The sequence below is a fragment of the Haliotis asinina genome, chromosome 1 (genome assembly GCF_037392515.1).
Source record: "Haliotis asinina isolate JCU_RB_2024 chromosome 1, JCU_Hal_asi_v2, whole genome shotgun sequence".
NCBI lineage: Eukaryota > Metazoa > Mollusca > Gastropoda > Lepetellida > Haliotidae > Haliotis > Haliotis asinina.
In genome coordinates this window covers 44,511,626-44,527,316 of record NC_090280.1, presented here as the reverse complement: position 1 = coordinate 44,527,316, position 15,691 = coordinate 44,511,626, and the positions used below count along the sequence as shown (strand labels likewise).

Below are 15,691 nucleotides of genomic sequence, written 5' to 3'. Positions count from 1 at the left end.
TATTTTACACAATTTGATCAACCCTACTGTTTCTTGGTGTTTCATTTAAGGTGCATATCCCCTTGTAATACAAACCAATAACAATGATTTGAAACTATGGTCATTTCTTAAACAACATTAATTCTATGTTGGATAAAATTCTCTGATTTACATTTTGAAGTGGCAAGTTAAAATCTTAATTTCACTTTATTTGATTTACATTTTTGTCTGAAGTGAAATTCATTGGTATGTTTTTACTACAAACCTCCTCTGAATGTGCCCTTGTTAACATTAAATAGTTCAGAGCAAGTGACTATTTGCAATGTGTGAGTATCGAATCTGCCTTGAATAGTATTCTAGCTACAGCACAGCATGTCCGAAGGTGTAGAAAGATTGCCTGAGATATCTGTTTAACACTTGGTGAAACTGCTCAGCAGTTGAAATTAATGACAACATTCTTTCATCTACAGCCCTGCAGGTAACACTACTATCTTACATCGTCAGAAAATGAGATCAACACCATGTACATACGTACAAAAGATATGTTTGGCAAAGAAGAAGGCGTGGTGTGCCATGGGACGGGACTGTCAGGTACTTGAACTCTGATACCAGAAGGACTACCCAGGCCTGTGGTAAATCAGGTGATCTGATGTATATTGGTTGTAACAACCAGCACTTTCCATTTAAACACATTTCAGCAATCAATCGGTAAGGGAGATCTCTCTATTTTCATAATCTAATTTAAGCCCATGGACTAAAAAATGTTATGTTGAGTTTTTTTAGTTAAGCCCATGGGCTAAATATCGGAGGCTTAAATATGTGCTGTCTTGGTACATTTTGACGACTCCCCTTTCCCTATATCAAGATTTTGGTCACTGAACAAAGAATAGAAAATGGCAAATGATTTATTAAGTTATCAACTGGACGAAGTTTAAATAGGTCTATTTCTCTGCTAATACTATTTCAAAGGTCCTGTAACCACCTTTCCACAGGTGTGACAGCAAATTTTCCCCTCGAAAAATTAGGCATTTATCACAAGTAGGTGACTAGTACAAAGCATGATACAAGAATCTATTTAGTAAACTGACATTACATACTTAACCCCCAAAAATACCATCTTTCAAAATTACATGAGAAATTTTGTTCTTACAAGGTGGTGTTTTTATTATGATTATTGTGTTTTGTTAACATGTTTTTCAGTCCAAATTGACAGTTTTTACCAACTTCAGTGAGTTTTCTGATAAAAAAGCATATTCACTAAATACACCTAAAATGGTAGGCGTGGTAAAATGCATGACATTTGTGAAAATGCACCTTCATATCTTGACCACCCTACCACACTCTTCTGAAATCGTTCTTGTTTTGACCATGGCAATCACCATGCCACAACTTATGAGATATCAGAGGAACCAAGTCTTGGCACAAATGCAAGTTGGCCAGACTGTACGGAGGGGAGTAAATCATTTGATGTTTACTATAGGACAGCCTATCAACTGCAGGGGAAGCATCAATGCATCAATAGCATCCATGATCGTCCATGCAGGTGTTGACCTTCAGTACACCACCACATCAAAACCGACAGATTGTGTGCAACCATTTGCAGGATCGCTTCACTAAAGTGACAAAAACTCCAGACCAGTGTGACTCACAATAGACCCATTAGTACCAAGATTCCGGTCTGTCGAGATTTGCACAGAAGAAACATCTGCTTTCACTCACAATATTGTGGTCCTGTTCTTCCCACTCGTCACTGACAAAACTGACAGAAAAGGGCAACTAAGCATTGAAATTGGAACTATTGACAATGGGGGACTGTACTTCATTCTGATCACAGCTGATATAGAGTTTTGACAGCCAATGGCAGAAATAGAGTATGGCATGGCATGAGGAACGGTTTTCCAATGAATGTATTGCTGAAAGAGACTAGTGGGGTGGTCTATGCATCATGGTGTGGAATGCAAGGTGTGCGAACCAGAAAGTTGGCTCCACTGTGTTCCAAAACCTAGCTGCTTGTTATATTCACCGAGTAATAAGACCCCACTAGTACCACATTTTGGATATCACAGAAATCACATTTTCCAACAAGACAATGCTTGTGGTGACACTACCAGACTTGAATTTCTAAGACATGGCATCCAAATCTTACAATGACCTGCACTCAGTCTGGACTGAAGTCCAACAGAACACCTTTGGGACAAAATTCAATGGAGACCAAATGACATCCAACCAAGGACGAAAGCTGTGACTGGACTCAATCTGGAATATTGCAGAATATGGACCCAAATGCCAATGGCCCTCATCAACTGGGTAATTCCTTCCATATACAGACGATGCAACGCCATCATCAATGCCCATGGCGATTCCCACAAATGTGTTAACCATAACTGTCAAATTTGAACTCAGTCCTCCCTTTAGATTGTTAATTAGAGCAAACTAATGTGTGTCCCTTAAGAAATCTTTGTTGGAGTGGCATTTCTCTTGCGGTTGAGTATATGAACCTTTGAGAACCATTTGTATCTTTAAGTTTATTCATTTGTTACTTTTCTTATAAAATTTCAAGGTAGGTAAGATGGAAGTAAAATTTTAGTTAATATTATGAACTAATGAAACATGTAAACTATTAAAATATACACCGAGGTAGGTAATTAACTTGGAAAAAAAAAGTTGAAATTTCAAGAAAATAAGCTGAAATTTCCAGTTTGTTTCTTAAAAATTCAAAACAAAATTTAAGGAGTCCTATAATTTTCCATAATGTACACCTGGGTTGTGAAATATCTGAACAAATGAAGAGGACATTGCATTTTTTTGGTAGTAAATGGGTTTTTCAGTGGCTCATGGGTTGCAAATTTTGGGTGTATGTTATCACCAATATTATGATTTCATCATAATGATAAATTCATCACCATCACTTACGTTGTATGCATACAGTTTGCGATTAGGGTATATCATTCGATCTGGGCCATGACTGAGCTTCGTTTCATGAAAGTAAAGCATCCACTTGGCTGGAGGATGACCTACAAAGTTTGTCAGGAACTTTTTGAACTGAGCTACAGTTTGATTGACACAGATGTCCATTTCTTCCTGCCTGTCATCAAATATCACAGTCACTTTGCACGAACTTGGAGGTTTCATGTCTATGTTCACTAGTGCATCCAGTTTGCCATAGCGAGCTTCAAGTTCTTCATATCTGAAACAGATATTAACATTAAGTAGAGTTCACTTATCAAGCTGAAGACCCGGGTTCGATTCCACACATGAAAAAAATGTGTGAAGCCCATTTCTGCTGTACCCACGGTGATATTGTTGGAATATTGCTAAAAGCGGTGTAAAACTCAATTCATTCAGCCACGCACATTGATTAGTGGCTCAAAGCAAAATATAGCCATATGGATAACAAGCTACTTTGTATTTTAACAGATATCGTAAACCAAAAGTCACTGTTCTGTAATCTGATTGGTTGAAAAACATGATCAAATGGTATTAGATTCCCGGAAACTGCATGACTATTCACTGCGTATTGACACGTAAACAGTTATTTTGTTGTGTCATCAACACTGGTGATGTCATTCAAATCATACTGTGACGTAAAGTTAGAATGACGTCACAAATGAGCAACTCCAGATGCTACCATGGGAACCAGCTGATACGGCCAGCTGATGACACTTCACTGTTGTACCCGTACTCGATGTAAACGAGTGCTGACAGTAAAACCCCTTTGGTTTACTTTTTTGTTTACAATGTCGATAAACATCATGTGTTGGCCAATTTCCGGGTGTTATTGAGTATTGGAAGCACGGGAATATTTCATTTGAAACCTACGGCTGACGCCGACGGTTCCAAATGCATTCCCGTGCTTCAAATACTCAATAACACCCAGAAATTGGCCAACACATGATGTTTATCTCCTAATTGGAGGATTTTGTTCAATGATAGTTTAGTTATAGACATGGGAATCTTATCTAAAAGTATGGGTGAAGCACAAAGGTCTATTCTATGTAAGAATGTTTCACATGGCTAAAATGGAACCTGTATTTCAAAACCTTCCATTGGAACAACACATAAGAGGGTAAGATTCTTTATGGATAACAACTTCTTTATTACATATGATGCGACGTTTTGGTATGGATCCTTATACCGTTGTCAAGCAAGAGTGGAGTAATACATCACAGAACAGACTTATATACATGGACAGGGATAAAGTAATAACAACACGTAGGTATGAATCAAAGGCAGGGGATTAACAACAGCTTCAATGGGTGGTAGTAATTATGTGACAATAAGAGGAAGCCAATAGTGGCTGTAGCTGTAACAAAGTATACATGGCTGATAGGGTAATTAGTAATGGTAGCTGGTGAGCTCTAATCTAATCAGCACTTATCCGCATTGCTTTACCCTTCATTGGAAAAACCTCCTACCACATCAGCCGTCTCCTAAAGCAACAAGCAGGCATTGAAACCTACTTCACCAGCTCTACATTGATGAAAACCCTGCTCAAAGCGAAAGGCAGCTGCAGGAACACCTCTAAACAACAACAGCTACCGAAAGGTGTCGTCTACAAAATCAACTGCGACTGTGGCGAGGCATATGTAGGTGAAACCTCCCAGCCCATAAACATCAGAATCAAAGAACACTTATCATCTACAACCAAATCAGATCGGAAATCTGCTATATCCGACCACATCATCAAATGTCCCAATCCCAGCATAATTTGGGACAATGTAGAGATATTATCCAAAAACCACAAGGACTTCACCCAAAGAAAACTGGCAGAAGCAGTTCAAATCAAGAGACACAAGCCCTCAATCAACAAAGATCAGGGATATTTCATCCCAACTGCATACAATGAACTGATAAAAATAACAGATTAGAGCTCACCAGCTACCATTACTAAGTACCCTATCAGCCATGTATACTTTGTTACAGCTACAGCCACTATTGGCTTCCTCTTATTGTCACATCATTACGACCATTCATTGGTGTTGTTAATCCCCCACCTTTGATTCATACCTACGTGTTGTTATTACTTTATCCCTGTCCATGTATATAAGTCTGTTCTGTGATGTATTACTCCACTCTTGCTTGACAACGGTACAAGGATCCATACCGAAACATCGCATGATATGTAATAAAGAAGTTGTTATCCATAAAGAATCTTACCTTCTTATCACTCACCAGCTTCTAATAATGCCAATCAAACAAATCGGAACAACACATAGACCAGAATTCAGTCATTATGAACAGAAAAATGAAAAAAAACGAGAACCAAAACGTGCTTCACACATTATACCCAGGTTGGTGATCGAATCACATGTTCTGTGACATCACAGAAAGAGTCCTTCTACAATTAGGCTAGCTATGCAAATCTGGAAAGGTGAATGAACGAAGGGACAAACTAACCAATGGACAGACAGATCAACAAATGAAGAAACCAAAAAATGAATATTGATTTATGCCACATCAGCAATCCTGAGTGAGTGAGTCTAGTTTTATGCCACTCAGCAATATTCCAGCCACATGGTGAGGTCTGTAAATAATCAAATCTGGACCAGACAATCCAGTGATCATCAACATGAACTTCAATCTGTGCAATTTGGAACCAATGACAAGAGTCAGGCAAGTCAGCAAGCCTAACCACCTGATTCCGTTAGTCGTCTCTTGCAACAAGCATGGGTTACTGAAGGCCAATATTCTAACCAAGACATTCAAGAGTCCAGCAATTCTGAAAAAGTGAGGTGACATATGAAGGCGATGTACCGTGTTGGTTTATTATCTGCATCCATGTAATGTCTCACAAAGGCCCTCTCTGCATCTTCCCTTTCCTGGGCTGACACAATGCTTCCATTCAGATACACAATGTTGGGGGTCCGTGCTATCATTAGTTGACGCCGCTTCTTGTCCGGAATACCCTGGAAAACACAGTAGGCAGTGTAGTGAATACCTAGTCTAGTGTGTACATAGTCCTGTGTGAACATAGTCTAGTGTGTACATAGTCCTGTGTGAACATAGTCTAGTGTGTACATAGTCCTGTGTGAACATAGTCTAGTGTGTACAAAGTCCTGTGTGAACATAGTCTAGTGTGTACATAGTCCTGTGTGAACATAGTCTAGTGTGTACAAAGTCCTGTGTGAACACAGTCTAGTGTGTACATAGTCCTGTGTGAACACAGTCTAGTGTGTACATAGTCCTGTGTGAACATAGTCCTGTGTGAACATAGTCTAGTGTGTGTACTTGGCATAGTGTATACCAGCGTGTGTAACATATATGTAGTGTAGTATATGCACATTGTGTTGTAGGTACATAGTTTAATGTATACATAGTGCAGTGCAGTGCAGTGCAGTGTATACATAGAGTGTATGTAGCACAAAGTAGAGTATTTGTAGTGTTTATAGAGTAGTGTACTCTATATGTGGTGTAGAGTATACACGGTGTAATATGTACATAGCATAGCATAGTTTGTACATAGTGTGGGGTGTACATAGTGTAGTATGGAGTAGTGATTATGTAGTATAGTGTAGTATGTACGTAGTGTTGTATAAATGTAGTGTAGTGTTGTGTAGTGTGTACATTGTGCGGTGCGTGGTGTGGTGTGGTGTGGTGTGGTGTGGTGTGGTGTGGTGTGGCGTGGTGTGGTGTGGTGTGGTGTGGTGTGGTGTGGTGTGGTGTGGTGTGGTGTGGTGTGTGGTATAGTGAAGCAGTGTGGCATGGCATGGCGTAGTGTAGCGTAGTGTGTACGAAGTGTATTGTAGTGTAAAGTATACACAAATAAACATGTTCATGCAGGACAGACAATCAAATAAGCCTGCTGAGGCAGGACACAGGATAAACATACTTGCAGGTAACAGCTGACTGAAGAAAGAGGCATTTACTATCTTCCACCAGTTTCTCACCTCAAACAATGGGATGCCCACCACTCGGATATGGGTCAGAGCTGGGAACAGTCTCACTTTGTCAATCTCCTCCCAGCTGTTAATGCACGTCTTGTTAATGTTCAGTACAGACAGATGAGGAAAAGCTGCAGCGATTTCCTCCTTGTCTCCCAATGATGTCAGTTCACAGGTCGTTAGGACCAAGTTCTTCAGCTGGGTAAAGGTGTGGCCCAGTCGTTTTATCTCGGACCAGTCTGTGACGTTGTTGTCGTTGAAGTGGAGTTTGTGTAGAGACGGGTAGGAGAAGTGGTCAGGGATGTTGATGAGGCTGTAGTCATTCAGACTGAGGTGAAGTTCATTCAGGCTGTGAGGAGGTAAGCAGTCTGATGCTATCATCACAAATCTTAATACCGGCTTATTCTTCAACTGGCCTCTGGATGGATTATAGTCCCGGTAAAGGTATTTGTCAGGGAGTAGAGCGGAGTATAGGTGAGTGGGGTTATGTGTGGAGTGGGTGGGGGGTGGATATAGTGTGTGTGGCAGGGAAGGGTGTAGGTTTGGTGTTTGGGTGGGGGTGGGTGAGGAGGTAAGTTTGTGACGATGGGCAGGGTAGGGCATGGTAGGGTATGGTAGGGATGGTTTGGGTCTTTTTGACTGTGGGGTGACTGGTCGAACTTGATTGGGAAGCGGTTAGTTAAATTGTGGGTAGTTTGGGTGGAGTGCGGGTGATGAGTTTCGTTTTGAATAATATTCATGACGCATATTTAATAATTTCTGAATTGGATATGGTTGAGACCTATGACATCTCCACAACAAGCTATCACATTTTATTTACCTCATTACCAATACCTTGGGTGCCTGTTCTCTCTACTGATGTCACAAGTCTTGATATAGAATGTTTATCACAAGACATACCCTGGGAAGACGTGGAGGATGCGGACAATGCTGACCCAGTCGATGTGGGTGTGGTTCAGAACCAGCTGTTTCAGCCCTGGGAACACAAGGCCAGGGTCATCTGGCTCCTCACAAAAGGACAGGGGGTTAGAGGTCAAGTTAAGAAATGTCAGGTTGGGTATTTCCTTGATAACCTTAAAGACCTGCAAGCAGAAGTACAACAATATCTGTCTTGGTGACTTTGACTGATGTGATCTGAAACTACGAGCACAAACATTTACCATGCTTACATTTGGCTACAAATACAGATTTCATTTGGTAAATGCATAACATAAATAGTCACAGTCTATATGTCGCAAAGTCAATCTCATTTCAACAAGAGGGCAGTGGTGTAGCCTAGTGGTTAAAGCATTGGCTCGTTAGGTTGAAGACAAGGGTTCGATTCCTTACAATACAATGTGTGAAGCCCATTTCTGGTGTCCCCTCTGCGAAAATGATGGAATAGTGCTAATATCAGCATGACATTCACGCAAACAATAAAATACATTTTATAAAAATCATTGTGATTTCTTGTTTCAATGGGAAACTTAATAGACTTTTTAAAATTCTTTGTTTTGGAGTTCCCGATTGCAACCATAACTTGATAACTTCCTCTATGTTCATGGGTTGTCATTCTGTCTTGATGAAGCAGTGTGGTGCCTAGTGGTTAAAACTTTCATTTGTCATGCCAAAGAGTGAGTGAGTTAATATTTAACGTCAAATTGGCAATATTTCAGCCATATTGTGACAAGAACATGTTTGATATTGAAATAGACTATCTAGAATATCACATTTACAATTAAAACTAGTGTGGAAAGTTAAAACTAATATCAATATTTGGACAATACAATATAAAATACGGGCTATACCTCAACAACAACTGAAGGTAGATCACCATATTAGGGACCATGGGGACTTGCAGTACATTTGCTTCCTGCATGGACCCTAGTTGGATTTACAACATCCCTTCTGCTGTTAGCAATTTAGGAAAGCTAGCCATACATTAAAAGGACACACATTCTCCAATTACAAATGTGGAATGTTTTAATTTACTTTGAATGTTTGTGGACTTACGGCCATACCAAAGACCTGGGATTGACTCCCACAAAGGTACAATATGTGAAGCACACTTCTTGTATCCCCTGCTGTGATATTGTATGGCTGGAATGTTGTTTAAAACGTATGCTTAAAACTCACTCATTCCTTTCTTGTCTCAATAAGCAGTAAATTCTTAGTTTGTGTTAATGCCTTCCTGGCCAGTTGGTTTAACCTGCAAAGTGGTTATGTAGTTGGTTCATTAGTTTTTCATTATTTCTTATGTTGTGTTGTCTGATTAATGACACAGTGTCAGAAAACCAGTAAAACAGTGCATATACTTTCAAACTTCACACTTTAAATGATCAGAGACTTCAATTTTACACTGCTTTATTCAATATTCCAGCAACATCTTGATGGTGGGGACACCAAAAAAGAGCTTCACACTTTATACCCACGTGGGGAATCAAACTCTGTGACAAGCCAACACTTTAACCATTTGGCTACCCCACCGACCCCCACATACTTTAAAAGCTGCAACACTTTTTCTGATACACAACACCGCCATGTACCTCTGGCCACTCCCTGATCTTGTTCTGCATAAGATCCAGTTCACACACACCCTGACACATCCTGCTTAGCTCATCACAGTCACCAGCCATGCCCACATCACAGCCTGTCAGGTGAAGGTTCCGAGGAAGGATGAGGTCTCCTGATTCTGAATTGCATGACAACGTGAGTTTGGCGTAATGGATCTTGAAACCTTGCATGCACTCTCAATGATCATTATACAAAGCCAATCTAATGATATCAAAATCAAGAGATATACATTAGAAATTCCTGATTTGAAATATTACATTTTATAACATTACCTGACATTTTTGCAGGGCCCCTTTTTGGCACATATACATGAACATCAACCTCCACCTCCATGTCGTCAATATATTTGTGGCATATCGCTTCAACCAGTGTCTTCACTGGCTGCTCATGTGCATCCTGCTTGTCACAAGCTGCCATTCTGCTACACTGGAAACAGCATTAATGAATATCACAGAAACTATTACAGGTAACAGAGTTTTGGACAGACAAACCTTTGGTGTATCATATTTTCAATGAGGGGAGACTTATACAAAAATGGTTGAAAATGCCTTAAAATGTTGTGGGGAAACAATGTAATACTAGTACTCTATGTTTCAATACTCAAAACAAACAAACTACTATGTTCAAAATAATTCAGTCTTTCATATTTTGTTTGTTTTTTGACACATCCTGCAACAGTTTTATAATGTTTGCAGCATGTCAAATGCACTAACTTGGCAATAACAGACATGAATGACCATGGTCATTTCAGACAAAATCTTACAACCAAGCAATTCATTGGTTTCACATTAATTTTCGACTTGTTGTGCACATGCACAGGGCGTGTCAAAACATCCAGTGGAGTATTTCCACTTTGGTTGTATACTTAACCAATAATGTATTTACACAGTAAATAAAAACTGCTATGAAGATTATTAACATGTGGCAACTTTTTATAGCTGAGAACATACATCCATTTGCCTATACTTTTAAACGATTATTGTCCTTAGTTGTGAGAAAGGGAAGCACAGGAAGGACTTTGGTGGTGAGATGTGTTTATACAAAGGCTTGTTCACATAAATTATGCTTTCTGTTTAACTAATCCCTGTGTTTCATAAATGAATTGTGATCACACATATTCAACATAAAACTGTATTTGTTTTGTTTAGAGTTTACACAATTGGTACAGTATATGGCCAAACCAGAAAATTTTTGCATGCCCTATTCATTGGCACAGCAAGTCAAAAACTCAAAAACTAATGTGAAACCAATGAATATACTTGTTAAACTGTGAACAGAACAACTAACAAAACAATATCTAAGACCACCATATCTGCGTTCAAACAGTATCTGAATCTACACTAACTTCTATAACTGCATAAAAATGGAAAATAGGCTTTAGCTGAATGGTGTATTTCCTCTTTTGATAACTATTTTACATGCTCATACATTTCAGCTGACATTATTTGCCTATTATCATCCTTTTGATACATGACATACCAAAGAAAGTGCAAAGAAAAAGTAGCTTTTTGGTTTGTTTTAACAGTTTCATGTTAAATAAAGGACAATGCTTATATTGTATATTTACAACAACTGGAAGATACTTCATTAAAAGGTCAAAGGCACCAACAGTACCTTATTAGGTGATAAAGTATACTTTTTGCATGACGTCGCACTGTATCAACATTACCATGCCATTTTTGTCTGTCCCCTCATAATGAAATGTACCCTTGGAAACCGACATCACAAAGCGTGTTGTTACTGCCTACAGGAAACTACACTGGAGCACTCGTTTCTGGGTTTGCAGTTGCTTCAGTTGGTTAACATCTCTTGTGGAAACACTACATTTATCTTTTTTAGTGTTTTTTGACGGAACAATTGTCTCAGCTCATAGAATAAATAATCATCGACAGGGTCATGTTACATATGTCATATTTGGGATTTCACTTTCTTAGTAAAGTACAAATTCTAGTACTTTTTTCGGTTGAGTCCCATCCGGGAAGTCGCAGTGGCTGAGCGGGCTAGGCGGCTGATTTTGTGTGCTGGCGATTAGGTGCCTGACTCTGAGGGTGCGGGTTCGAATCCCGGATGGGACTCAACCGAAAAAAGTACTAGAATTTGTACTTTACTAAGAAAGTGAAATCCCAAATATGACATATGTTGCATTTGACCACTTTGTAAATGGCATCGTGTAATCAGGGTCATGTTCACTGTCTAAACCTATGTCAACAGACCCATGTCGCATCAATGGAATTCGCTACGTCCTTGCAACGTATTTTTCATACTTTGGTGTAACGTACTCGTAACGTTGTGAGGACGTTCGTTTTATATATTTTGTTTACTTGACCTATTAGAAGATGTTTGCATTTGCAGTTGACCATCTAAGTAGTTATCAGGACGATATTGAATCTAGAACAATTTTTCAATAAATTTGTTTTGTTTGCTTTGTTAAATGCGTTCAACTGAGGAAAACGTATAACTTCACGTTTGAAGGTTATGAGAATGTCATTTACAGACGTTGTCACAACGTTACACTTTGCTTAACCAGGACGTCGTAACAGCGTGTATTTCAGACCAAGCTGCAACGTTCGTATAACGTTGTGAGGACGTTCTGTTCACGTCTTGCCAGCACTGACCCTTTCGAAAATGGTTACATCTTACTCTCCTCATCCCAGAGCTTACTTGATGGAATATCATATTTAAAAGGGTCGAAGCATGTGCATGAAGCATATTTTTTTTTAAATTACCATATAAATAGATCTATCTCTTCAGTATATAATGAAGTTTATTCATAGTATTTACTTTATATTTGTTTCATACAATTTATTATTATATTATACACTTATTGTTGTGCTCTTGACTTCACTCATTTCAGTGAAGTTATGAAACATGTTTCCTTCTATCTTTTACCTCACAAGATCCAAATTGAGACGCATCGCACATGACTTCTTCCTGTGATGTCATTGCTCGTGCGAGTACTTTCCCGTTCGCTGACATCACACTTCTCGCGCGGCTGCCAGGCGTACAGGATTCTGTCTCTGTTCCTCACTTTTAAAAGGGGCTCATCGCCATAACAGTGAGTATTTTGTGTATTGTTTTCTCTAGATTAGTAAATCATATGTATTAATTCAGAATGTACTCATTGAGAATAATGAAATTGACTCTTGATTAGATCTATTTACTTGTCCTACATTTTGCACAAATCTGAAATTCACAGCGTCATTTGATATGTGTTTTGAACTGTAAAAATCGGATAATTACTTGGAGTTCTGAATTTCTAAATAGCATATTATTGATCACCGACATCAGTTTTTCATGAAATCACCAATGATAATTCTGAAACTTTGCCGATGAACCTAGGATCGGCTGGGATGTTTTCGAAAATACTTGTTAACACTAAGTGCGTTTAAAATTTCCGCCATTTTGGATACTGAGTAGTGTTTACATACCATAGATCGTACGTGGATTCAGGGTAAGCGATTTTAATCTTTGAGTGTTTCTGTTTGTTTGAATAATATTTACATAAATATTGTCACACTTAATGTAGTATACCACATTTGAAACCGTTACTTGTTACACAAGTGTTATTGAACGTAGGCATAACTGTCGCATGCTCCAAGGCTGTACGGAGGGCTAGGCCCATGGATGTAATTCTATCCTTCAAAGAGGCAAACCTAGATAAGAGGACATTTCTGCCTGTGAAATACCATTCCCCTCCCTCTCCCCACCCACGTGGTTATCTTCTCTCATACGCTTCTCTTGCCATAGTTGTCCGAAAATTTACTATTTCATCATGTATATTCCATTGTCAGCTGCGACAAAAGCATCATTGAATTCCCCATATATCTTAGAATCAAATTACAAATGGGCCTTGTAAGTTGTCACCCATACCAAGGGTCTGGATAAAACGAAACGAAAGATATTGGGCATGAAAACGAACGCTGTGCTCGAAAGACTGCGCTTGTTTGAAATGAAAACAAAGAAAAAATCCGATTTTACACCACGTAGCATTTTCGGAAATTTTCAGACATCCAGCCGTCTAATCATTGCTTACAATGGCTCAATACGCTTAGTATATTCAGGGGAAGAGTATCGTAGCAGAGTATCGTAGCAGGAAATAGCAAATTAAAAATAGACACGAAGCAATCATTTGATAATTCATAAAAAAAACTGTTGTGTCAGTGCAGCGTGACTGACGCAAAATCACGCAGAACGACAGCGGTAATTATTGGCATTTCTGGCTTCTGCCGTCATTTACAATGTAAAAACATATAACAATACACAGACAGTCAGAATAATTATGATTACTTACATCTGACATTTATGTACAAAACATCCCTAAAACAAGGAAAGAGTGCTCTCAAAATCCTGTGGTACCCATGTCAGCGAGGCCGCCATTTTGAAAGAAATCGGCCGTCGACAGTGATGTCACACGTAAACATCGTTGCACATGTTAGGCAATTTCTTGGAGGTGAAGCTCGGTTGAACAAGAGTAAACACAATGGCCATATCATTCCGACAGCACTTTCAGCATTGTGATTTATATTTTTCGTTCAGATACTTTTTCATGAAACAAATTTCAGTACCTACATATACCCTTGTTCAACATCATATCATATGTGGATATAGGGGATGCGTTTTCATTCATTGAAAGTTTTTGATTGTTTGGATATTTACACGGGAAATTGACTCAGTAAGTGTACTAAAGGATCTATCACGGTTTAAGCCTCTACACAACTGTTAGAGGATCACACGTAGCCATTACTGCAACATGTGTTTTAGTTCCTGTGATGTACAATATTCAATATGCTGGGACAAGTATTGCAGTTTCATACGAACAGGCTGATAAACGGAGATTTAATTCAAGCTTATAAGTAAAACTGATAATATTAATGAAAATGATTTGTACATTTTCTGTGTAATTTTATAGCCGTACGCAGATCCATTACCACGCGAGCGCGATCCTCGCACAACCGTCACTTTTCAAATCTTCCGAAAATGTGCGCCTGAAAAACAACACAACAACAAACAAACAAACAAAAAAACCTCGGCATTCAGGGTGTTAAAAATGTAACGGCTTGTTCTAATCTTGTGCTTTTGAATAATATTAGGTCTTAAAGATAAACTGTTCTTTTTTTCAGATGCAAGCTGCCGCTGGGAAGATGAGGAAGTGCAAGTCTAGAATGAAACGTTTCTTAGCAATGTATTATACTGGAATAAATGGTTCAGTGTAAACAAAAGAAGCATCTCTGTTATTTGTTACCAGGGCTCAAAGTAGACAGTTTCGAAAAATCCAAACCACACATTTATAATTGCCGAAATAAGTTTTCAAACTGTTCATCACTTGACCTTTTTCAGCATTCGTAATTTAAGTCTAACAAAACCAACGGAAACTATGACTTTTAGCCCAGGATATTGGTATGATCATGGTGACAAAAACCCAGAAACCTAATACAAATATTTATCCTCAGGCTACTGTACGTTCTGAGTACGTATATACCCAAAAAACTATAAATAACGTTGTGACAACGTTATGTTTATGACGTCAGGAGGACGTTATTTTTGGGTCGTATGAACGTAGAAAATAACGTTGTGAGGACGTGTTTTCGACTCCACAAAAAAGACGTAATGGGGACGTTATATGCTGACGTACTGGGGACGTAAACGTAACGTTGAGACAACGTCCTCAAAACGTACTTTTGTTAGCTGGGTAGGTTAGCCTTACACCGGGATTGTTAATTTAGGTCATTGTATGTTTTCTGCCTTAGATCTGTTTTTGGTAAGTATCAAATTGGGCATCATAAGAAAGAAATACACGAAGCATCTTTATACTACAGTATAACTACAATAGTTCAGGGTAAAAGTTTACTTCATTACACTATGCATGGGGGTAGAAGGAAATGCATTTTCTGAATGTGATATAGCATCACGATCTTCTTGCTTAAACTAAAGGTCAGCAGGATATTACTGGTATAACATACTTGGCAAAAACCAACAAGTAGGACAGCTGTGCCAAACATGAAGACATCAACTTTGTCACTAACTTGGAAAAAATACGAATATACATCCTATAACATATAAGTTTAACCATGCGTACCAAACAAAATGTAAACTTATAAACAAACAAGAAGTTTGTTTCTAGTGAGCAAAACTGAAAACATAATGGACAGGTTTCTTTTACCTACTGCTGCCTTGTGTCAAGCAAAAAGATATCTTCATTTAAACTTTGACATTGAATCAAAGATGAATCAGCTGCTATTTATTGAAACATTTAAAGCGGAAGTGTGAAATACGTCATT

General features: G+C 38.7%; 1 protein-coding gene across 1 annotated transcript; it reads right to left on the bottom strand.

Annotated features, from left to right (window-relative positions):
* Positions 1 to 871: 871 nt before the first annotated feature.
* On the bottom strand, positions 872 to 15,685 carry LOC137291857 (tubulin-specific chaperone cofactor E-like protein). The gene is made up of 7 exons (XM_067823404.1): positions 15,574 to 15,685; positions 9,686 to 9,839; positions 9,386 to 9,531; positions 7,761 to 7,942; positions 6,867 to 7,209; positions 5,734 to 5,885; positions 872 to 3,166 (listed from the first exon to the last, which is right to left on the bottom strand). The coding sequence occupies exons 2-7, from the start codon at positions 9,828 to 9,830 to the stop codon at positions 2,851 to 2,853; spliced, it is 1,284 nt and encodes a 427-aa protein (XP_067679505.1). The 5' UTR covers positions 9,831 to 9,839; positions 15,574 to 15,685; the 3' UTR covers positions 872 to 2,850.
* Positions 15,686 to 15,691: the final 6 nt, after the last annotated feature.